At 44.9% G+C, this 22,906-nt stretch overlaps 1 protein-coding gene across 2 annotated transcripts in view; it reads right to left on the reverse strand.

Moving 5' to 3' along the window:
• LANCL1 (LanC like glutathione S-transferase 1) overlaps nucleotides 1-22,906 on the reverse strand; it is a 52,660-nt gene that overhangs the window by 15,871 nt on the left and 13,883 nt on the right. For both annotated transcript variants that reach the window (XM_070732173.1, XM_070732172.1), the window contains exons 4-7: nucleotides 13,209-13,416; nucleotides 5,802-5,937; nucleotides 4,674-4,820; nucleotides 3,091-3,273 (exon numbers count right to left, since the gene is read on the reverse strand). In XM_070732173.1, coding sequence (XP_070588274.1) covers nucleotides 3,091-3,273; nucleotides 4,674-4,820; nucleotides 5,802-5,937; nucleotides 13,209-13,416 — 674 coding nt within the window. The remainder of the gene's footprint in view (nucleotides 1-3,090; nucleotides 3,274-4,673; nucleotides 4,821-5,801; nucleotides 5,938-13,208; nucleotides 13,417-22,906) is intronic.

Consider the following 22,906-nt stretch of genomic DNA (forward strand, 5'->3'; position numbering starts at 1 on the left):
GCAATGAGGTTTCTATAAATCTGCCGGGAGGGCGGTGGAGAAATCTTAGTTGCAGACCCTGAGCTATGGAGTCCAAAGCCCAAACGTCTGTGGAGATGGACTCCCAAAAGTCGGTGAAGCACTGCAGGCGCCCACCTATGGGAGTGTCCTGGGAGGAGTCATCTCTGTTTTCGGTAGCCTCCCCGGTTACCTCCTCGAAATGGTCTACGGGATTGCTGGAACTGTTGGCCCCTGCTCCCATAGCCTCCTCGATCAGTATGATAGGTGGGATTATAAGTCCCTTGTCCATAGGGTCTTGAGGCCGGGGATGCAGCCGAGGTGGTGTCTGAACGAAAGGACTGCCTTCGGTAATAAGGGGCTCCCCGCCTGTTCTGACGCCTTGCAGATCGTGGTAAGACTTTCTTCTTATCCCGGTCCTCAACAAGAACCGAGTCCAGGGATTCCCCGAAGAGTTTGGAGCCCTGATACGGGGCCGCAGCGAGACGCCATTTCGACTTGGCGTCTGCCTGCCACGAACGGAGCCAAAGCAGGCGTCGGGCTGATAGGTTTGATGCCAAGGTGCGGGAGGAGAACCTTGCTGCCGCTAAGGTGGCATCCGCGGAGAATTCTGTAGTGGCAATCAATTTATTCACATCTTGGCGGAGCCTGGCATCCTCCGGGCCTAGTCTGGTTAGCATGTCCTTTAACCATAGGATGGAGGCCCTGTTAAAGAAAGATGCGGCCGATGCCGCTCTGAGACACCAGGCTGTCAACAAGTGCATTCTTCTGGTCATATTCTCCGCTTTCCTATCATCCGGTTTCAGCCCATCTGCCATGTCTGATGGCACTACAGCATTGGACATCAAGGACGTCACCGGGGTATCCACCGTAGGATACTGGAGCAAATCCTCCACCTCCGGGTCGAAAGTATAGAATTTCCTGTCCCAGGCTGATGGTCCTAGGGCTGCAGTTGGCTGCTGCCAGGGCTTTTTGATGTTTTCTGCAAATATAGGAATTGCAGGGAGGTGCTCAGACTCCCTCTGGGGCTCGTTGATGAGCCTAGCTGCTGGCATGATGCCCACCTCCTGGACTGCTGGCTTTGCTGAGTTGTCAGGAGTCAAGGTGGCCTTAGCCTTACTCAGCAAAACTCTGAAAAGAGACTGCTTGAAAAGGCCTGCCAGTGGAGGTTGCTCAGGTAAGGTGGCCTCATCTCCTGAGAGTTCATCCTCCTGATCCATGGGCATCTCCCCCAGGTCCTGTTCTTAATGGAAGGAGTCCTGAACAGATGTGGCTACCTCTGGCACAGTCCAAGGGTTCTGTCTGTTAGGCCTAGGAAGTGGTGAAGGCCTCTGCTGGGCGCCCACTGCAATGCCTTGTGAATATGCTGAGGCAATCATGTCTTGCAAGGATGGAGACATTGTTTGCCAATTGTCTGTGGGTCCTCTAAGGCCCGCTGCAGTTGGAGTAAATGTTGCAGCCTGAGTGGTTTGTGGCCTTGGTTGAATAGCCTGTCTAGACCACTCTGTCCCCTGACCCCCTTGTGATGGGGGGCGCTCAAGGGGCGATCTGGTGATAATCCCCCTGTCCCAGAGAGTAGCATGCCCTCTAATGGTGCTTCAGTGACCGAGGGGCTCAGGTGCTGAGTGGGAAAAATACTGGAGGGGCTAGGTCCTTGCCTGGACTTACTCATTTCCAGCTGGGCCTCTAGGGCCTTGATCTTTTTCTCAGCCTCCTTGAGGGCTGTTGCTGATTGTGATGATTTGCCCTTAGATTTGCTACTGTGAGGTTTCTCCTTCCCCTTACTAATTGAGGGGGCAGCCGGTTCACCGGTATTGCTCTGGGGTAACTGCGACATCTCTGAGTCAGTAATTACTCACAATAATTGCAGTTGGGCAGCCTTTCAATGCAAACCCTCTCTGTGAATGATTCAGCTTAGTGTCGCCCAATTATAGCGTCATAGCTGTCTGGAGCCCTGATTGGTTCAGGAGGGCGTGGTCTAGGCCCTTAGCTCCTGGTCATGCCCTTCCAAAATGGCCGCCCGTGAGAGGCTGAATTTGCCTTCTCACTGTCCCAAGATGACGGCCGTGACGTAGCTCGGGGAGCGAATTATGGCGGGAAAAGACACTCCAGTCCAATAACCTGCCCAGTGCCGGCTTAGGAGGTAAGAAAACTCTCCCGGTTTGTAAAAACGGCTTCTTTCCCCTGCCGCTTCCCAGCTGATACCTTTCCCCCCCTTTTTTTGGGGGGGGGGCTCGATCGGCCGTTTAGGGCTGCCTGGCGCTAGCCGCTTGAGCGCCGCTTCCAAAAGCCGCCTTGCAGCTGATTATGCTCCCCGTGGCAATCCGGGGCTTCCCTTGCCGCTGCCCCGCTTCCAAAGCCGCCCTACAGCTGTTTAGGATCCCCGCGGCAATCTGAGGCTTTTCCTTGCTGCTGCGCCGCTAGCCGCTGCTGCTAAAGCCGCCTCACAGCTGATGAAGTTCCTCGTGGCAAGCTGGGGGGCCGCGGCTCCTCTCTGACGGCCGGAGCCGAACCTGGAGGTGTCTGTTTGTGCTGGGTGTCCAGGAGGGCAATTGGACAAGGGGGTTATGATCGCGGGCGTCAGGGACCCCATACCAGCGAACCCTGTCAGCAAGGCAATACTCCAGAGAGCAGAGGCCTCTCAGGGATTAACAAGTTGGAGAACTATACCCCAGAGGGCAGAGGCTCTCATTCCCAGGAACTCTGTCTTCTTCCTGTAGAAAAGGAGAAAAAAAGGAGAAACAATTATTAGTGTAAAAATTTTATTTAACAAGGAGAACAAAACTCATATGTCCCTACTCTATGAACTGAGTTTTTAAAACTGGCTAAGAGGGGGCAGTGGTGGGCGGGACATGTTAATTATGCTAATTTCTAACTCAGTTCCTACCAATAAGACTGAAGTACTACCCACGTTGGACTCTCTGAGCAGTGCAGTGGAGAATGTCACTTCCACCTGTCACTATTACACAACAGTAAGGCCATCAAAATGATTGGCAGGGACACATAATATCCATTTCAGTTAAAATAGAAATATTAAACAATCTGACAGGAAGGGATAAAATCTTGTTTGGTTGTCTAACTGTTACTACCTACCTTATAGGCCTGAAGGAGCATGTAGATAACACCGGGTGCACCATGGCACCAATGGACCAACAAATCTCTGTTGTCACCGATGCAGGGTGGGTAATTACCAGAGACAAACTTTAACTGACATATGTAATCCACACTTGGCTTGACCATGCTATGCAACTTTGCTTGATTCACGCCAAGACCAGGCTGAAATAAGAAAATACACATGATCTTAAATCAGTAATAAGATGCTACTTCATCTGGTAAATCATGGCTTTAAAAATATAAAAGATGCAACTGCCCCTAAATCGTCTGACTCTGGAGGGGACTGTAAAATATTCCAAACATTAAATATAAGATATACATGCCCATGTTCTCAAAACCTAGTAACAAATTAAAGTGACAGATTTATTTTATTAAAAAGGAGTATCATAATTCAGAAGAGTACTATCAAGTCATATCATGTTTCCCTAGTGAAGGGCTACCAAAATTTTTACTACTGCACTGTGGACGTGGCTTATGCAGGATGCCCTGCATTTTCTTTCAACATCTTTCAGTGCAAATTGGGTGTTCTGAGATGGAGTTCCATTTTCACTACCCCACTGCGTCCCCCCTCTCCTGTCCGGGCAATAGCCCACCTCTGTGTTTCCCTGAAAATAGGACATGTCCTGAAAATATGGCCAAGGCTGGTTTTTCAGGTGGGCATAAATATACACCCTCTGCTGAAAATAAACCCCAGTGAAGGGGTGGCCAAGGCAGCCCTTCCTTTCCTTGGCCACCTCAAGGCTGCTGGGTCCCTTAACATGGCCCACTGATCAGCTGATCATGCGAGGACCAGGAATTCTGTCTCTATGGGTGCCTGGGGATATTTTCAGGGCACTCTTGCAAGCCCCAGCGCTGCCCAGAATGCTAGGCAACCTTGCAGTGAGGGCCTCTCTGTTCCGCAGTTCACCCTGTGTCTGTCAGGGCTGCCTGATGTCTCACTGCCGGGCTTCTGGGAAGAGTAAGCAGGGCCTATGGAAGGGAGTGCAGGCAAGGGTCCTGTGAGGCTCCTCTCCCCAGGATGAGTCTGGCTCAGTTGCCCTCCTGTCTGATGACTCCCAAGGCCAAGGGGCTTCCTGGGCGTGGCGATGGGTGCTCTGGTCTGTCAGCGCTCAGGTGGGGAGATTGCAGGGAGATTGGAGTGGAGAGGAGCAGGGGGGGAAGGAGAGGCCGTCAATGACCATCACCATAGAGTAGAAAGCGCACTTGCAGAGCAGCTGCTGCCCTGGCTGAGGTTTGCATGCCGCAGAGCCAGAGTTGGGGGAAGAGAAAGAAAGACTTCTTCTGCTTTCCTTGCGGGCAGCCAAAACAGAAGCAGCAGACGTCTTTCTTTCTTTTTCTCTCCCAAACTCCGGCTCTGCAGCTTCCAAACCACAGTCAGGGCAGCGGCTCTGCAAGTGCTCTTCCTGTTCTATGGTGATGAACTAAATATAAATATAAAACTAAAAAGAATATTCCCATTTGGAAACTCTCACAGTTTTATTTTACCACTTGTGCCATTTCTAAGCCATGAATGGCTGTACTCTTCTAAACATACTTTTTCCTTACTGCAGAGTGCCTCTCACCTGCAACAGGTAGTAATAAATTCCTGCTAGACCATGGGCTGCTCCTACGTAATACTCCTGGTACCATTCGTACATGAGTGGGCTCTTAGCTGTGAAGTTCCGCTTATGCGCCAAATTCTCACCAGATGCCATAGTTGCCTCACAAACCTACAGGAAAAATCAGAAATAATAAAGACTATGCTTCAAAATTTTATATTTGGCATAAATAAAAGGGGAAAGCATGACAGTAATCTATTTTAAGTATTTTATACAGCAGGATGGACTTGAACTTTTAAATATTCCAGTATCCCTTCATCAAGTTTGCTAAGAAACTCACAGGAGTCTCACAGATAAAATGATTACATAACCTATATCTCTAATCTGTTCACAACCAAGTGGGATTCAATTTTCTCTCTCTTAATTTACAATTATCATGCTAGTTGATAAAAAACTATAAATGAGGGAGATTAGGTGTGAGCAACAATATTTCCAGGCAACCCTGCCCCCAAAAGAAAAGAAAAAAACCCCTTCAAATCTTGATGAATTTGTTAATCAGATAGATCTGGAAATTTTATGAGAATTTGGCCAATTAGTTTAAAAAAAAATAAGGATAGCAGATATTAGAACGCTGCATTATTACCCATGGAAGAAATTTATAAATACAAGTAGTTCTCTGCTTATAACCATTTGTTTAGTGACTGTTCAAAGTTGAATCTCCATGGCCTCCTGATCAAAATTCCGGTGCTTGGCAACTGGTATGTATTTATGATGCTTGCAGTGTCCCAGTGTCCTGCGATAACTTTTCGCAACTTCTGGCTAGTAAAGTCAATGGGGAAGCCAGATTCACTTAAGTTATGCTTGTTTATGGGATTTGTATGCCGCCCCTCTCTGAGGACTCGGAGTTGCTAAGCTACTAACTTAGCAACTGCTTTTATTTATTTATTAGATTTGTATGCCGTCCTTCTATGAATACTCGGGGTGGCTCCGCTTTACTTAACGACCGAAGCAAGAAAGATTGTTATATGGGGCAAAAACTGACTTAACAACTGTCTTGCACAGCAATGGAAGTTTTGAACTCATTGTGGTCATAAATTAAGGACTTATTTGTATTTGAGTAGCTCAGGATATCAAACAAAATGGATAGAGTACCTGTTGGATGTGATATTGAGAGATCTTTTCCTCTCCAAAATGTTTGTTCACAAACAGCAGAGCGGATAAATACCCCATACGTCCATAAAGCATTTCATCAGGGATTCGTGGATCTGGTTTGGGCAGATGCAATAAGCTTGGAGGAGAGGAAAGAAAGGTCTATTAGAGTTTATAATTCAATGGCAAGGAAAGTTCCCCCTCTACTTCCAATTTGAGAAGACTTTCTAACTCTGTTTACATTGTGCTATAGTTTATTTTATTATGATACTACATTACATTGCATAACATGTAGTCTTCGACTTATGAGCACAAATGACCTGAAAATCTCTATTGCAAAGTGAGACATCTGTTAAGTGAGTTTTGCTCCATTTTACAACCTTTCTTGCCACAGTTGTTAAATAAACCACTGCACTTATTAAATTAGTAACACAGTTGTTAAGTTAATCTGGTTTCCCCATTGACTTTGCTTGTCAGAAAGTTGCAAAAGGTGATCACATGACCCGGGACACTGTAACTGTCGTAAATGTGAGTCAGTTACCAAGCAATTGAATTTTAATAACATAGCCATAGGGATCCTTAATTATTTAAAGTGTGAAAAATGAACATGTCACATTTTTCAGTGATGATGTATCTTCGAACAGTCACTAAATGAACTCATGTAGGTCGAGGATTACCTATACATTATATTATCCTTATTTAGCTCTCATCAAAATACACACACACACACACAGATGAAGAAATGGTAGACATCACAAATTCCGAAATGTTTAAATTTTTTAAATATACTATGCTTTCATCAACCCCTGTTGACATGTTCAGAGTGTGAAGTATTCTGGAAATCATGATGTCTATTGTTTCTTCATCTAAAACTATACAGTACCTGGAACTAGCACCTTTAGGACAATTCGTGACCCCCCCGTTCTCTAGACACACACACACACACACACACACACACAATTTTCCAACAAAATCACTCTATGGTTTTGTCTCCACTGATGGTGGTGGGTGGGATGGGTGTCATGATACAATCACTGTGATTCTGAACTTTTTTTTATTCTTAATTTTTCTTGCTCTTCTGACTATATTTTTTACCCACCGTGCACCTAATATCTTTCTCAACCTTATTTTCTGTAACATTTTCTTCCTATCCACACCTTCTTTTACTTATTAAGCATCCATTTTCATAATTTTCATATTTATTGACTGGTTGAATTTATACACTTCTATGGTTAGGATAAATTGTCAGTAATTTACACAACATGTAATAGAATCAAGGGCAAGACAAGACCAAAAGAAATACAGAAACCCAGCATACCTATCTCAAATCACTAACAATGAACCTTGGGCTTCAACTGCCCTGTGAAAGTGTTCAATTTCTAAAGGCTTCTTGAAAGATGGCAAGGTAGATGCTACATGAACCTCTGAGATTTGTGAAAGGCTGCTGCACAAGATAGAGATCACCATAGAAAAAGGTCCATATCCCTCCTACTTCATATGTGGAGTAAACCCTAAGCATTCCCACCTAGGAGGAATGCACCATAAAAGTTGGTTTTACACAGAAAGGGATATCCTTAAGATACCTGAGAACTATGCCATTCCCAGAGCAGGCTGCTGGATTTTGAACTAACAAACTCTAAAGACAGCCCTATGTGCAATGCATTGAAACAATCCACACTAGTGGCAGATTAAAATATGAACCATTGTAACAAGATTCTCCTACTTCCTGTTACATTAGCCAAAACTGGGCAAAGCTTCTTCTGGCCATGACTCCAACCCAAGCATCCAGAAATACAATTCTGCTTCCTATGGATAGTGCTTTAAAACAAAGAAATGGTCTGTGGCATGCCAGCAACTGGGCCACATAAACAAGCGAAGCCCCATCTGCAGGATTCAGGCAGCATCCAAAACCATGCCCCCTCTGCTCTATGGAAAAAAGCCTTTCTCCGTGGAACCTTGTCCCTGGCACCCAAGAGGTTGAGGGCTGCTGCTTTAAGGACAATAGTATTGCTGATCACAAGGAACAAAGAACAACTCTGCATTACTCAACTTTAATTTTTATATATTTTGGTCTCCCTAAACCACAACAGAATGACAAGACTTCAAAAGTCAGTTATGAATGCATGCTAGTGGCAGTTAAAGTCGAAGGTCTCTAGCATAGCATATCCTCCTTCAGGATGACAGGCATGACATACATTTTGAGAGCAGGCAACAGAATTTCATTTTTAATGTGTGCCGTTGTGCTCACAGTAAAAAAAAAGAAAAGAAACAATGAAGGTTATCTTATCTTAAATTATTCACTCCTGAAACAAGACATTGAGCATGTTCCAGATCTAGCCGGTTACAATCATTCTAGACCCTTATAAGTACTAGGAGGGTCCCCACTGCTATAATGTAGACAATGAAGTCTACATTGTAGTTGACTTCATCTACAGGTCAAAGAAGTAAGACTAGATGCTGACAACTTACTTTCCTGTCCTAGAAGAAACTTAGAGAACACCCAACATCGAGGCACCTTAGAACACAGATAGGAGATTAGGTGAATAGAAATCTCAAGGAGAGATATGCAGGCTTGTGTTATGCATTTTGTGTGCAGACACCTTGCTACAAAGACTATACTGAAGAAAGTGATAAAATACTCTATGGAGAAGAAGACTGCTGAGTAAACTTTTGTGGTGATTTGCAAGAATTTCTGATTTACAAGTAGTAGTAAGGCAATACTATAATACTTCTAATTACATTATGCACCCAAATAAAAAAAAAGCTTGAAATAATTAGGAGTGAACTATCACATGGAAAAACTCAGTTCAAGTTCAGAATTGAAGGCAAACTGCGTTCATATTACTATAAATTGGCAGGCACTTCTTTTGCATCAGAGAATCGGTTACAAAAAAAAAAAAAGTAAAATCCCACAAACCTGAGTTACACTTACAGCAACATATATTTTTTTAAAAGGTTTTATGTGTGCTGTCATCTGTTGTTCATATTACAGATTTCTAAAATGTAAAACAAATATGATATTTTAGTTTATTTATAAAAACGACATTGGTTTCCTACTTTGAATCATGTAGAAATTCAGTAAAATCATACCTATGTATTGCCTTTGGGTGCATTTAAAAGACTTCTAGGAATTTAGATTTTATGTTGCTAAAAAAGCAAATGTAAAGATGCTTAAAACAGCTGTCTAAACAGAATAAAATTGTGAATTGGCAAAGGAAAGAACAAGATGATAAATCCTTTCCTTAATACAGCACTTTCAAATCTCCCCACTGACATCGCCAGTAAAGGAAATATGTATTTTGTAGTCTATATACAAACATCTTTCAGCAATAAAATAAATTCTAGGGAGACCAATGTAAAATATTAGGCCTCAGGAAGGATGGATGGATGGATGGATGGAAGGACGGAAGGAAGGAGAGAAGCAAAAAAAATGCTTACATAATAATAATAATAATAAATAATAATAAAAATTTATTAGATTTTATTATTTGGATAATAAAAAGATTATGTGCATCATCCGGCATGAAACCATTTACATTACTTTGGATAGTGTCAGAACTAGAGTAATTACTAACATATCACTCACATACTAAGAGAGAATTTAGGAAACAAGGGGTTGTTGGTGTTCTCTGAGATTGCTTGTTTTCTTGCAGACATTTCATTATCCAAGCTAGGTAACATAATCAGTACTCAGAATTTAGGAAATGGATGATTACAAATTGACACATACTGGGAAAATATACAATTAGGCATACTTTGATAAGAAAATCCAAAGATAAAATGAAACCACTGCTATCTTTAATTGCAAAAACAAAAACGAAACCTCTGATTAAGAGCTCATTTTTAGTTGGTGGGAAATAATGTAAAATTAATGCCAATGCATCATATTTTATGTGGAAATTAGCAAAATGGTATCTATACAAACCAATACAAGATTGTTATTCAAGTTTGTTATATTCCGTACTAAAGGAAAAATTTGGTACGTTAATATTTGGTGTGTAGGACAATTATTTTACAATTTCATGCTTTATTCCAATAATACCATTAGAGGGCACTATGCAATCACACTGAATTCTTATTCTGAGAACAGGAGTTACCTGTAACTGTGGAAGAAACAAAAGAAAAAATTCCCAAATGAAACAAAGAATAGAACTGCATTTAAATGAATACTGTTCTGATGTAGAATGTGTGTCTTTCTCCAGTTCTGTTTTTAACAAGCCAGAGTCATATGACACTATGCAAGCTGCCTAAATATACTTCCAGAATGTGGGACAACAGAGATGGGGGATAACCTGTAATCTCTATCTTTTGAAGAGAGGAGGGGAAGGGAGGGGAGGAAAGGTGAGGAGAGGAAGTCTAACACAAAGTGACAAGGTATAAGGTGCAGGCAGGTACACTGAAGAACATAACCAAGTAGCTAGTATTGTGTATAAATATTTGCAGGGGTTTGACCCTCCAAAGTCCAAATGGGAGATTCCATGGGAGGTGGTGGAGAATAAGAGGACTAAGGTCCTGTGGGATTGATCCATACAGATAGGCCAATACTAGCCAGTAAACTGACACTGTAGTTGTAGACAAGGACCAGAAGAAAGTGGTGATGTTAGATGAAGCAGTCCCAAATGACAGCAACATCAGGAAGGAGTAGGAGAAGCTGGAGAAATAACAGGGGATGAAGCTGGAAGAGTGGCACCAAAAGATCCCAGAAACCTCAGAGCTGTCTGTCTACAAAAGTGCAGTGCTAGGAAAAGCTAAGATGCTATGCAAAACCTTGGTAGAGGACACAAGTTTGAGAAAGACTCATTCCATAAGGATGAGAAGGAATTTTTTTATACAGAGACATAAACACACATGCATACAACAGGGTATTCAAACCTTCCTGGATAGGTCAAGAAATATAAAAATAATGTACAATATTCTTTCTACACTCAAATCAACTTAAAGTAGCATCAGAATTTCATTATAAAATCTTACTTATGGTTACAATGATTCATTAAGTGTACATATAGATATTTTCATACCAATGATTTTTATACAAACCCAAATAAAATGAAGGTGAACTGTGTATCCCAGACATTGCTTTAAATAATAGAGACTTGAATATTTTAGCAGAATATAAACAGGAAATACAAATTTGGAGGAAAAACAATTAGCAAGGAAAACCTATGCAATTTACCAATGTTTTCTCTATCTAGTCTGTCAAAATTAATCATTCTAAAAATGAATGTACTTCCCTTCCTAAATATTATAATTTAGTTAAGCGTGATAGCTTTATTCATTGTCCTATTATGTCTGAAATAATAGATGTTGCTCTCCAAAGATCAACCTTCTGTGGGAAACAGATTTCCCTCCTCATAAGTAAGGCAATACAGTGGTACCTCATGATACGAACCCCTCGTCATACGAACTTTTCAAGATACGAACCCAGGGTTCGGAATTTTTTTGCCTCTTCTTACGAACTTTTTTCACCTTACGAACCTGCCACCGGCCGCTGGGATGCCCCACCTCCAGACTTGAGTTCCTCCCAGTTTTTCACCACCCTGTTCTGCCCCATTCTCCCCTCTGGATCTCCATGGGTTTCCTCCGTTTTTCTGCACTCTTTCCTGCCCCATTCTCCCCTCTGGATCTCCATGGGTTTCCTCTGTTTTTCTGCACTCTTTCCTGCCCCATTCTCCCCTCTGGATCTCCATGGGTTTCCTCCGTATTTCTGCACTCTTTCCTGCCCCATTCTCCCCTCTGGATCTTTATGGGTTTCCTCCGTTTTTCTCCACTCTTTCCTGCCCCATTCTCCCCTCTGGATCTCCATGGGTTTCCTCCGTTTTTCTCCACTCTTTCCTGCCCCATTCTCCCCTCTGGATCTCCATGGGTTTCCTCCGTTTTTCTGCACTCTTTCCTGCCCCATTCTCCCTTCTGGATCTCCATGGGTTTCCTCCGTTTTTCTGCACTCTTTCCTGCCCCATTCTCCCCTCTGGATCTCCATGGGTTTCCTCCGTTTTTCTCCACTCTTTCCTGCCCCATTCTCCCCTCTGGATCTCCATGGGTTTCCTCCGTTTTTCTCCACTCTTTCCTGCCCCATTCTCCCCTCTGGATCTCCATGGGTTTCCTCCGTTTTTCTCCACTCTTTCCTGCCCCATTCTCCCCTCTGGATCTCCATGGGTTTCCTCCGTTTTTCTGCACTCTTTCCTGCCCCATTCTCCCCTCTGGATCTCCATGGGTTTCCTCCGTTTTTCTGCACTCTTTCCTGCCCCATTCTCCCTTCTGGATCTCCATGGGTTTCCTCCGTTTTTCTGCACTCTTTCCTGCCCCATTCTCCCCTCTGGATCTCCATGGGTTTCCTCCGTTTTTCTGCACTCTTTCCTGCCCCATTCTCCCCTCTGGATCTCCATGGGTTTCCTCCGTTTTTCTCCACTCTTTCCTGCCCCATTCTCCCCTCTGGATCTCCATGGGTTTCCTCCGTTTTTCTCCACTCTTTCCTGCCCCATTCTCCCCTCTGGATCTCCATGGGTTTTCTCCGTTTTTCTCCACTCTTTCCTGCCCCATTCTCCCCTCTGGATCTCCATGGGTTTCCTCCGTTTTTCTGCACTCTTTCCTGCCCCATTCTCCCCTCTGGATCTCCATGGGTTTCCTCCGTTTTTCTGCACTCTTTCCTGCCCCATTCTCCCTTCTGGATCTCCATGGGTTTCCTCCGTTTTTCTGCACTCTTTCCTGCCCCATTCTCCCCTCTGGATCTCCATGGGTTTCCTCCGTTTTTCTGCACTCTTTCCTGCCCCATTCTCCCCTCTGGATCTCCATGGGTTTCCTCCGTTTTTCTGCACTCTTTCCTGCCCCATTCTCCCCTCTGGATCTCCATGGGTTTCCTCCGTTTTTCTGCACTCTTTCCTGCCCCATTCTCCCCTCTGGATCTCCATGGGTTTCCTCCGTTTTTCTCCACTCTTTCCTGCCCCATTCTCCCCTCTGGATCTCCATGGGTTTCCTCCGTTTTTCTCCACTCTTTCCTGCCCCATTCTCCCCTCTGGATCTCCATGGGTTTCCTCCGTTTTTCTCCACTCTTTCCTGCCCCATTCTCCCCTCTGGATCTCCATGGGTTTCCTCCATTTTTCTCCACTCTTTCCTGCCCCATTCTCCCCTCTGGATCTCCATGGGTTTCCCTCCCCCCACTCCGTTCGCCTCAGCTTCGTCTGCCGGCAGCTTTTTTTTTTAAAGCCTTAATGTTTTGGATTTTCCTAATCGGCTTGCACGCATTATTGGCTTTTCCATTGATTCCCAAGGGAAACATTGTTTCATCTTACGAACTTTTCGCCTTACGAACCTCGTCCTGGAACCAATTAAGTTCGTAAGATGAGGTATTACTGTATATATCATGGGAAGTTTAAGGTGTCACTGATCATTTACTCAAATATTTTTAGACATTACCGAGCAATGCAATCTTCTGCTTGCTTGTCATTGTGTAGTTTATGATATACAACTGCAGCCACAGCCAAAGGTCCGGCATCACCACATAAGAAAGTGATTGATCGTTTTGTCAAGCAACTAAGACTCTTCTTTACATATTCTTGAGCCATCTGAAGATAGGATGGGTCTCCATATACCTCATATAGATGAAAATATAGCAAAGCAATGCCTGAAAAAGGAATTACAAATTAGACCATTGTTATTTAACCATTAACAATTAATAATAATTTCATTTCATTAATTACAATTGCCTTGCCGTAAGATAGCAATTGGAACTGGAATTTTGGTCATAAGTTGTGATGGTCATATGTCAAGGTACCCACAAGGTCAGACTTGATATTACCATTAAGCAAACCATGTGTTTAGAAAATCACATAATCTTAAGTCTAAATCCATACTCCTGGATTCATGGGATTATTTGTTTTTGTTTTTATCCCCCCACCCCAAAAAAACCCAACACAGCGGAAACAAGCAAAAAACAGCCAACCTATTCATGTGACTACAATGCTGTAATCAGTCGTAAATGAACTGGCTATCAAGTGCCCAAAATGTAATCATGTGATTCTATAGGAGGGTAATTATAGAGTTTATGATAGCTAGAAGTGATTTACAGATTGTAAAATACCTTTCCCAATGCTGTTAACTCTGAAACAGCAGTCATAAGCCAAAGACTATCTATAAAATTATATTGCCTGTTAAGACAAAGCTTTTTTAACTGCACAGTAATACAAAACAGAAAATCATGTCATTATAGTACTAGTATTTTTATGATAATCCTAAATTATAAAATCATTCTAAAAACAGGGAAAAACATTAAAGTTACATTAAACGTACTATCTGCAGCCTAACCATAAATATCCATTGTCTTACATTTGAAAGATAATTTCTAGGTAATTTTGGGTTAATACTCTTAGAAATGGACAGTCTGTATTCCTGACAATCATGGTTACCATATACATAGACGCTTGATGGACCCAGAGGGCTTTCAGAGGGCGCTTGGGGTTTTACCGGATTCACTCATACACAGCTCAACGGAGTCTCTTGCTGTGGCCTGGAATAGGGCTGCGAGAGGCTCTTGACCGAATTGCGCCATTGCGACCTCTCTGTGGCACTAGACCCCGGAGTGCTCCTTGGTTTACCGAGGAGCTCCGGGTGTTGAAATGCCAGAAGAGACGTCTAGAGAAGCGATGGAGGAAGAGTAAATCTGAATCTGATCGAACACTTGTAAGAGCTCATATTAAGACTTACAAAGTGGCGCTCAAGGTGGTAAGATGTGCGTATCATGCCGCCTTGATTGCATCAGCAGAATCCTGCCTGGCCACTCTATTCAGGGTGACCTGCTCCCTTCTTAACAAGCGGGGGGTGGGGAGCCCTTGCAGAGCAGTGCCGAGGATTTTAATTTGTTTTTCGCTGATAAAGTCGCTCAGATCCGGGCGGACCTTGACTCCGATTGGATAGCAGTATCGGCTGACAACGAGTCAGTCGAGGTGACTATGGCCCATCCTTGTCCATCTGTCTGGGAGGAGTTTGACCTGGTGACAGCTGATGAAGTGGATAAGGCCATTGGAGCTGTGAGTTCTGCCACCTGTCTACTGGATCCGTGTCCCTCTTGGCTGGTTTCGGCCAGCAGGGAGGTGACACAGAGCTGGGTCCAGGAGATTGTCAATGCTTCTTTGGAGGGGGGGGGGTCCTTCCATCTCCCTACAAGGAGGCACTTGTGTGCCCCCTCCTCAAGAAGACTTCCCTGGACCCAGCCGTTCTTAATAACTATCATCCAGTCTCCAACCTTCCCTTCATGCGGAAAGTTGTAGAGAAGGTGGTGTCGCTCCAGCTCCAGCGGTCCTTGGAAGAAACCGATTATCTAGGCCCTCAACAGTCAGGATTCAGGCCCGGCTACAGCATGGAAACTGCTTTGGTCGTGCTGATGGATGATCTCTGGCAGGCCAGGGACAGAGGTTTATCCTCTGTCCTGGTGCTTCTTGACCTCTCAGCGGCTTTCGATACTATTGACCTTGGTATCCTTCTGTGCCGACTGGAGGGGTTGGGAGTGGGAGGCACTGTGCTACAGTGGTTCTCCTCCTACCTCTCCGGTCGATCACAGTCGGTGTTAGTGGGGGGTCAGAGGTCAACCTCTAGGTCTCTCCCTTGTGGGGTACCTCAGGGGTCGGTCTTCTCCTCCCTGCTGTTTAATATTTACATGAAACCGCTGGGTGAGATCATCCAAGGGCATGGAGTGAGGTATCATCAGTATGCTGATGATACCCAGTTATACATCTCTACCCCATGTCCAATCAGGGAAGCAGTGGAAGTGATGTGCCGGTGCCTGGAGGCTGTTGGGGTCTGGATGGGTGTCAACAGGCTCAAACTCAACCATGAGAAGATGGAGTGGCTGTGGGTTTTGCCTCCCAAGGACAATTCCATCTGTCCGTCCATTACCCTGGGTGGGGAATTATTGACCCCCTCGGAGAGGGTCCACAACTTGGGTGTCCTCCTCAATCCACAGCTAACATTAGAGCACCAGCTTTCAGCTGTGGCGAGGAGGGCGTTTGCCCAGGTTCACCTGATGCACCAGTTGCGGCCCTATTTGAACACAGTCTCTACTCACAGTCGCTCATGCCCTCATCACTTCGAGGTTCGATTACTGCAACGCTCTCTACATGGAGCTACCTTTGAAAAGTGTTCAGAAACTTCAGATCATGCAGAATGCGGCCACGAGAGCTGTCATTGGGCTTCCCAGATAAGCCCATGTTTCATCAACACTCCACAGCTTGCACTGACTGCCGATCAATTTCTGGTCACAATTCAAAGTGTTGGTAATGACCTATAAAGCCCTACATGGCATTGGACCAGAGTACCCACAAGACCGCCTTCTGCCACACGAATCCCAGTGGCTGATTAGGTCCCACAGAGTTGGCCTTCTCCGGTCCCGTCGACAAAACAATGCCATCTGGCGGGACCTAGGGGAAGAGCCTTCTCTGTGGTGGCCCCGGCCCTCTGGAATCAACTCCCCCCTGGAGATTCGAATTGCCCCACCCTTGCCTTCCGAAAAATGTTGAAGACTCACCTTTACCGCCAGGCGTGAGGGGATTAATCTCCCCCCTCCTTTTTTCACTGACCTTTATTATGTTTATGTTCAGTTGGACTGAGTGTGTATGATTGTGTAACAGATAAGTTCTTATAACAAAGTATTTTAAAATTAGTTTTTTACAGTTTTTAACATTAGATTTGTATTTATATTGTATTGCTGTTATGTTGTGAGCCTCCCCGAGTCTTCGGAAAGGGGCGGCATACAAATCTAATTAATAATAATAATAATAATAATAATAATAATAATAATAATAATTATTATTATTATTATTATTATTATTATACTCTTGTGAGGATCTTATTGACAGGAGCTTATACTTGATGCATTTTCATCTCAGATGCTAATGCCATTAATAGACATAACTCTTAAACCTAAAATTTTAATATTTAATATCCTGGACAACTTTGATCATATCATATCACATTTCTAAGTCTGTTCATCAACTGCAGAATGACCCAGGGATATATAAGATCAGTATGTTGATGAGTAGTAGCATAATGCAAAACCAAATCAAAACAGAAAACAACCAAACTATGAACTGTGAATGACCAAGGAGAACAAAAAGAGGAATGTGCCTGTACCCCCACTTGAGAAATATCAATTAAAGGACTTGACATAGAAATAAGGAAGTGCCCCTTTTTATTAAAAAAAGAAATCCATGTTCAAGTTTAACAATAACAGCAGCCAAAAAAAATCATTATTCAGCATTTCTAAATTTATGTCAGTTGAATATTTGATGCATAGCACAAGATATGTCAAAAGGTGATGGCTTTGTTTTATGATCTTACATTTCCAGTATCATGATTTAATTATGAAAACTAATTTTTAGAGGCCAAAATAGATCTAGATTGATATCCAAACACTGACAAAGACTTGAGACTTTGGAATAATGGCATTCTTTCACTGTAGCCAAAATGCAATGATAATCCTTTATTGGAAAAAACACTAACAGTATCAAGAATGATCAGCAGGAAATAAGAATTATAAACCTAGCAAGCCATAAAATGCCAAGGTCAAAAACGGGACAGTGATTTACTGAAAAGAAGACATTAGAAAATGTGGATTATTGCCAATAAAGAGAGAAACTTGGTAAATGTATTGAGTACAAATGGAAACATTAATGTTAGTCCTAATTCTTCAAGGAAACAGCATGCATTCTAGAAGCATCTTCAGAAATAACACAGGAGTTCCAGATGTTTCATTTTTTCAATTTATAGTGTACTTTCAAACTCATTAACCATTGCTAAGAGAATGCAGACCTATGTATTTAAGCTTATATTAAAAAAATAAAAAATAAAAAGAACTGCTTGCAAAATTACTTTCTCTTGCTCATCGGGCATTTTTAAATTTAGATCATTTTCTCATTCTGCATAGGTAATCTCCCAAGCGTCATACTACAGCCAATTCAATTATGCATGAATATTAAGGACAAATCTCCATTTCCTACTGAAGTTAATAACCTTGTCCACTCTCTAGGCAGTTTCTATGTTAGTACTATCAATGAAGACTGGGGAAAGGTTTTTTATCATGTCTCATCTGCAATGCTATGTACCTGAAACTATTTTTAAGAAGAATTATGGATATCACCCATATTTCTGAGCTAATTAAGTCATAGCACAGTATCAAAATTTTAACCGCAGCATGAAATAAGCCATGTTTCCACATTTCAATTTGTATGATATGGAGTTTGCAGACTTCAGGGTTAAATGTCACATTTGGTTAAAATTTGCATATGATTTTTTTAAAAAATGGGCTCAAATAGAAAACTAGGTAAGGAAAATGTATTATATAGTCCTGTGAGAAGAACTGTTGCACTTACCTGAACGGTCTTCTTGCTGCACTGCAAGGAGAGTCCAACATGGGTTAATCTACAGTCTTATTGGAAGGGACTGAGTTAAAAATTAGCATAAATAACTGGTCCAACCCCCATGCTGCCCTTCCCGGGTCAGTCTTAAATTAAAACGAAGTCATAGTGATAGTAAAACCAACAAACTTTATTTAACCAATTAACCAAACGTTCAGGTAACCCTGTGCCCCTGGGCCAAACGGCCGGGTGGGTTTGGACTCTCCTTGCAGTGCAGCGAGAAGACCGTTCAGGTAAGTGCAACGGTTCTTCTCCACTTGCACTGCTTCGGAGAGTCCAACATGGGATATACCCAAGCTTAACCAATTAGGGGGGGATAAGGCTGGACCAGGGGCGCAGTATCATTGCAAACTCTCTGCAGTACTCTGTGTCCAAAGGCTGCTTCAGCTGAAGCAAAGGCGTCCAAACGGTAATGCTTGATGAATGTACTAGGGGCCGCCCAGGTTGCTGCGTGGCAATTGTCTTCAACTGGGGCCTGTGTTGCCCAGGCCGCGGATGTGGCCGCACTCCTTGTTGAGTGGGCTGTAATGCCCATAGGTAGTGGCGTGGATCCTGATTTGTATGCTGTGATGATACACGAACGGATCCAACGGCTGATTGTCTTAGCTGAAACTTTAGTTCCCATAGATGCTGGAAAGTAGGAAACAAACAGGGCTTCCGTCTTCCTGAAGGTACTCGTGCGTCTTATGTAAATTTTTATGGCACGTCTAACATCTACTTTGTGCCATCGCAATTCCAGTGGATGTGTCCCGTGGGTACAAAAGTCCGGTAAGACAATGTCCTGTGATCTGTGGAAGACCGTGTTCATCTTTGGTAAGAAGGAAGGGTCCAGTCGCAGAACCACTTTGTTTGTATGAAAAGTGTATAAGTCTGGCCTGACCGACAAGGCTGAGAGTTCTGAGACCCTCCTCGCTGACGTGATGGCCGTTAGAAAGGCCGTTTTCAGCGACAACAGGCGAAGTGGAATGTCCCGTAGAGGTTCAAAGGGAGGTTCCGTGAGACTTTGCAGTACCAGGGGTAAGTCCCATGTGGGAAAGCGGTGTATCGGAGGTCTGATGTTTGCTGCTCCTTTAAGAAAATCTCGAACCCATGGATGTTGCGAGATTGGGCGAGAGAAGTCCAGTTTGAGGATAGTAGCAATAGCTGCTGTTTGCCTGCGCAGGGTGTTAGGTGACAGACCCTTGTCCAAGCCTGCTTGTAAGAATTCCAGGATCTGGATCACTGAGGGGGACTGAGGGTCTTGGTCCTGAGCCCTACAAAAGGAGCAGTATGCCTTCCACGTCGCTTGGTAAATGCGGGTCGTGGAGGGTCTGCGGGCTGCTTGGATGGTGCTGATTACACTGTCAGGTACCTTTTCTCTCCTTAGTCTCTCCCCCTCAAGTGCCACACGGCAAGACTCCACCACTGGGGTTCTGGATGTGTCACTGACCCCTGTGTCAGTACTACCTTGTGGTGTGGGATTCGCCAGGGAGGAGAAACTGAGAGGTCCAACAAGTCCGCGAACCAAGGTGGCCTGGGCCAATATGGGGCCACCAAAAGCACCTCTGCTTGTTCTTGTAATAGTTTGTGTACTACCCTCGGTATCAGGCAAACTGGGGGAAAGGCATAGAGCATTCCTTCCGGCCAGGGACAAGTCAGTGCATTGACTTGCTCTGCCCCTGGTGTCGGGAACCTTGAGAAAAACCTGGGTAACTGATTGTTGTGGTGAGTGGCAAATAGATCCACTTCCGGTGTCCCGTATCTGTGAGTGATTTCCAAGAACAGGTTCGCGTCCAAACTCCACTCCGCCGGGTCGATGGTTGTCAGGCTGAGCCAGTCTGCCTGAGTGTTTGACGTGCCTGATATATGTTCTGCTCTCAGGGATGCAAGGTGTTGCTCTGTCCATCTGAACAGGGACTGAGATTCTCTCATCAGGTGGCCTGACCTTGTGCCTCCCTGATGATTGATGTGGGCCTTTGTAGCCACATTGTCCCTGAGGATCAGTACACTCTGACCTTTCACGTGTGGTGTGAACCGTCTGAGTGCTAGGTGTACTGCCCTGAGTTCCAGGTAATTGATGTTTGGGCATGTAAGGTCTTCCGGGTTCCACAGCCCCTGAGCCACTCCCACATTGGAGTGAGCACCCCAGCCCGAGAGACTCGCATATGTTGTTATGGTTATTTCCTGCTGTAGCAGGAAAGGCGATCCCTTTAGTAGGGCTGAAGATTTCCACCATGGAAGGGAGCGGCGTACTTCCAATGGGATTGTTACTAACCGGGACGAGTGGCTGGTTCTGTTCCGTTGAAAAGGAATGAGGAACCATTGCAATGGCCTGGCATGGAGTCGTGCCCAGGGCACAATGTCTATGCAAGATATGAAGACTCCTAGGAGCTGGGAGAGGAACGCCAGTGACGTAGTTCGTTGGTGTTGCAGTTCTGAGACCAAGGCTCGAACCTTTTCCTGACGTTCCTGTGAAAGGAAAACTCTGCCTGCTATGGTGTCTGTGGTAGTCCCCAGGTGAGGTAAGAACCTGGTTGGTGTGAGATGGCTCTTTTGGTAATTGATTGAGAAGCCCAGAGCTTCCAATGTCCTCATGGTTTCTGTTAGGTCGTGTTGCGCGTGGTTTGGACTGCTGGAGAGTATGATGATGTTGTCCAAATATGCCATAAGGCGTAATGGACGGGTCCTGAGGTCTGCGGTAAGTATGTCCAGTAATTTCGTGAATGTCCTGGGTGCTGATGATAGGCCGAAGGGCATGGCCTTGTACTGGAAGTGGTGGTCTTCGAAACAAAAGCGAAGATACTTCCTGTACTCCGGATGTACTGGTACATGGAGGTATGCCTCCTTGAGGTCTACTGATGTCAGCCAGTCTCTCTGACAGATTGCTGCTAATATTGTCTTTAGTGAATGCGTTTTGAATCTGCGGTATTTTATATATATATTCAGTTGCTTGAGATTGAGAATGAGACGACAACCTCCCGACGTCTTGGGCACGATGAACACGATGGAGTAATACCCTTGTCCCACTTGGTGAGTAGGGACCTCCTCGATGGCCCCTATATCCAGTAGGTGATCGATCTCCTGATGGAGGAGGTTGCGTTTGTGGTTGTTGGAAAGTACTGGACACTGCAGGAACCTGTTTGGGGGTGTCTGAATGAAGTCTAGGGAGAGGCCTTGGGATATTGTATTTAGAGCCCAAGTGTCTGTAGATATAGACTCCCAGGAGTCGGCGAAATGCTGCAGCCGTCCTCCTATGGGAAAGGTCCTGATGGAGTCATTTGTTCCTACGATAACCTCCCCTGTTAGACCCTCTGAAGTTCTTTCTTGTCTGCTGGAACTGTCTGTTCCTATCTGCAAAGTTGCCCCTCTCTGTTCTGTAGGAGGGCTGGGAATAAGACCCCTGCGTATATGACCTTCCAACCTGGGGCGAAGTGGAAGAGGTCTCTGCCCGAAAGGGTTGACGTCTGAAATATGGGGTAGTGCGTCTCTCTTGGCATCTGTATGTCCTAGGCAAGACTTTTTTCTTGTCTTTGTCCTCCACGAGGACTTTATCGAGAGATTCCCCAAACAACTTTGTCCCATCAAAGGGGGCTGAAGCCAATCGCCACTTGGATTTGGCGTTGGCCTGCCAGGAGCGGAGCCAAAGTAAGCGGCGGGATGACTGGTTCGCTGCTAAGGCCCTAGAGGAGAAGCGGGATGCCGACAGCGTGGCATCTGCAGAGAATTCTGCTGCCGCTAGTAACTTATTGAGATCTTGTCTCAGGCGGCCATCCTCAGGTCCTAACTTCGTGAGCATCTCTTGGAGCCACAGGACCGAGGCTCTGTTAAAAAATGATGCTGCTGAAGCCGCTTTAAGAGCCCATGCAGTCATCTGGTGAGCCTTTTTATTTACTCCCTCCGCTCTCCGGTCCTCCGGTTTTAGCCCATCTGCTACCTCGGCTGGCACGAGTGCATTGGAGACGAGTGCTGCTATTGGGGCGTCGATGGATGGAAATTCAAGTAAGTTTTCCAGCTCAGGTTCAAATGCGTAGAATTTGCGCTCAGAGGCTGTTGGGCCTAGAGCTCCCGCTGGGTATTGCCAAGGTCTTTTGATATTGTCCAAAAAGAGCTTAGGAGCGGGTAACAGATCTGCCTCTCTTTGTCGTTCTGTGAGCACTCTAGAGGCCGGTTGAGTAGTCAAGGTCTCAGTTGTAGGCTTGTCAGGAGTGGCTGGGGTAACCACCAATTTGGCCTTATTAAGGAGTACCCGAAATATGGATGGCCTGAAGAGCCCAGCATATGCTGGTGGTTCTGGGGGTGTCCCCTCATCTTCGGATAATCCATCCTCTGGTTCTGAGCTCTGCTCTCTGAATGCAGGGTCCTCATGGAAGGAGTCATGGACAGGAGATGGGGGGGGCTGGAGCTGCCCAAATATCTCTCTGCACCGAAGGAGGAGGACGTGGTGAAGCGGGGGGGGGCAGGTGCTGTTGTGAACTGCTGGACCCCTGCCGCTATGCCATGAGAGTAAGCGGAGGCAATCATGTCCTGCAGTGCAGGCGGTAGGCGTTGCCAGGTGTCTGGGGAAGACCTGAGACCCACCGCTGTTGGGGTGAATGTGGCTGTTGGCAGTGGTTGAGAAGCCATATGCCATGCAGAAGAAGAGGAGGGAGGCCTGCTAAGTTCGGGCCTTGTTGGCTCAGGCACTTGGGATGGGCCCCCAAACCGATCTGGTGACCAGTCCTTGTCAGT

Source organism: Erythrolamprus reginae, chromosome 1, assembly GCF_031021105.1.
Source record: "Erythrolamprus reginae isolate rEryReg1 chromosome 1, rEryReg1.hap1, whole genome shotgun sequence".
NCBI lineage: Eukaryota > Metazoa > Chordata > Lepidosauria > Squamata > Dipsadidae > Erythrolamprus > Erythrolamprus reginae.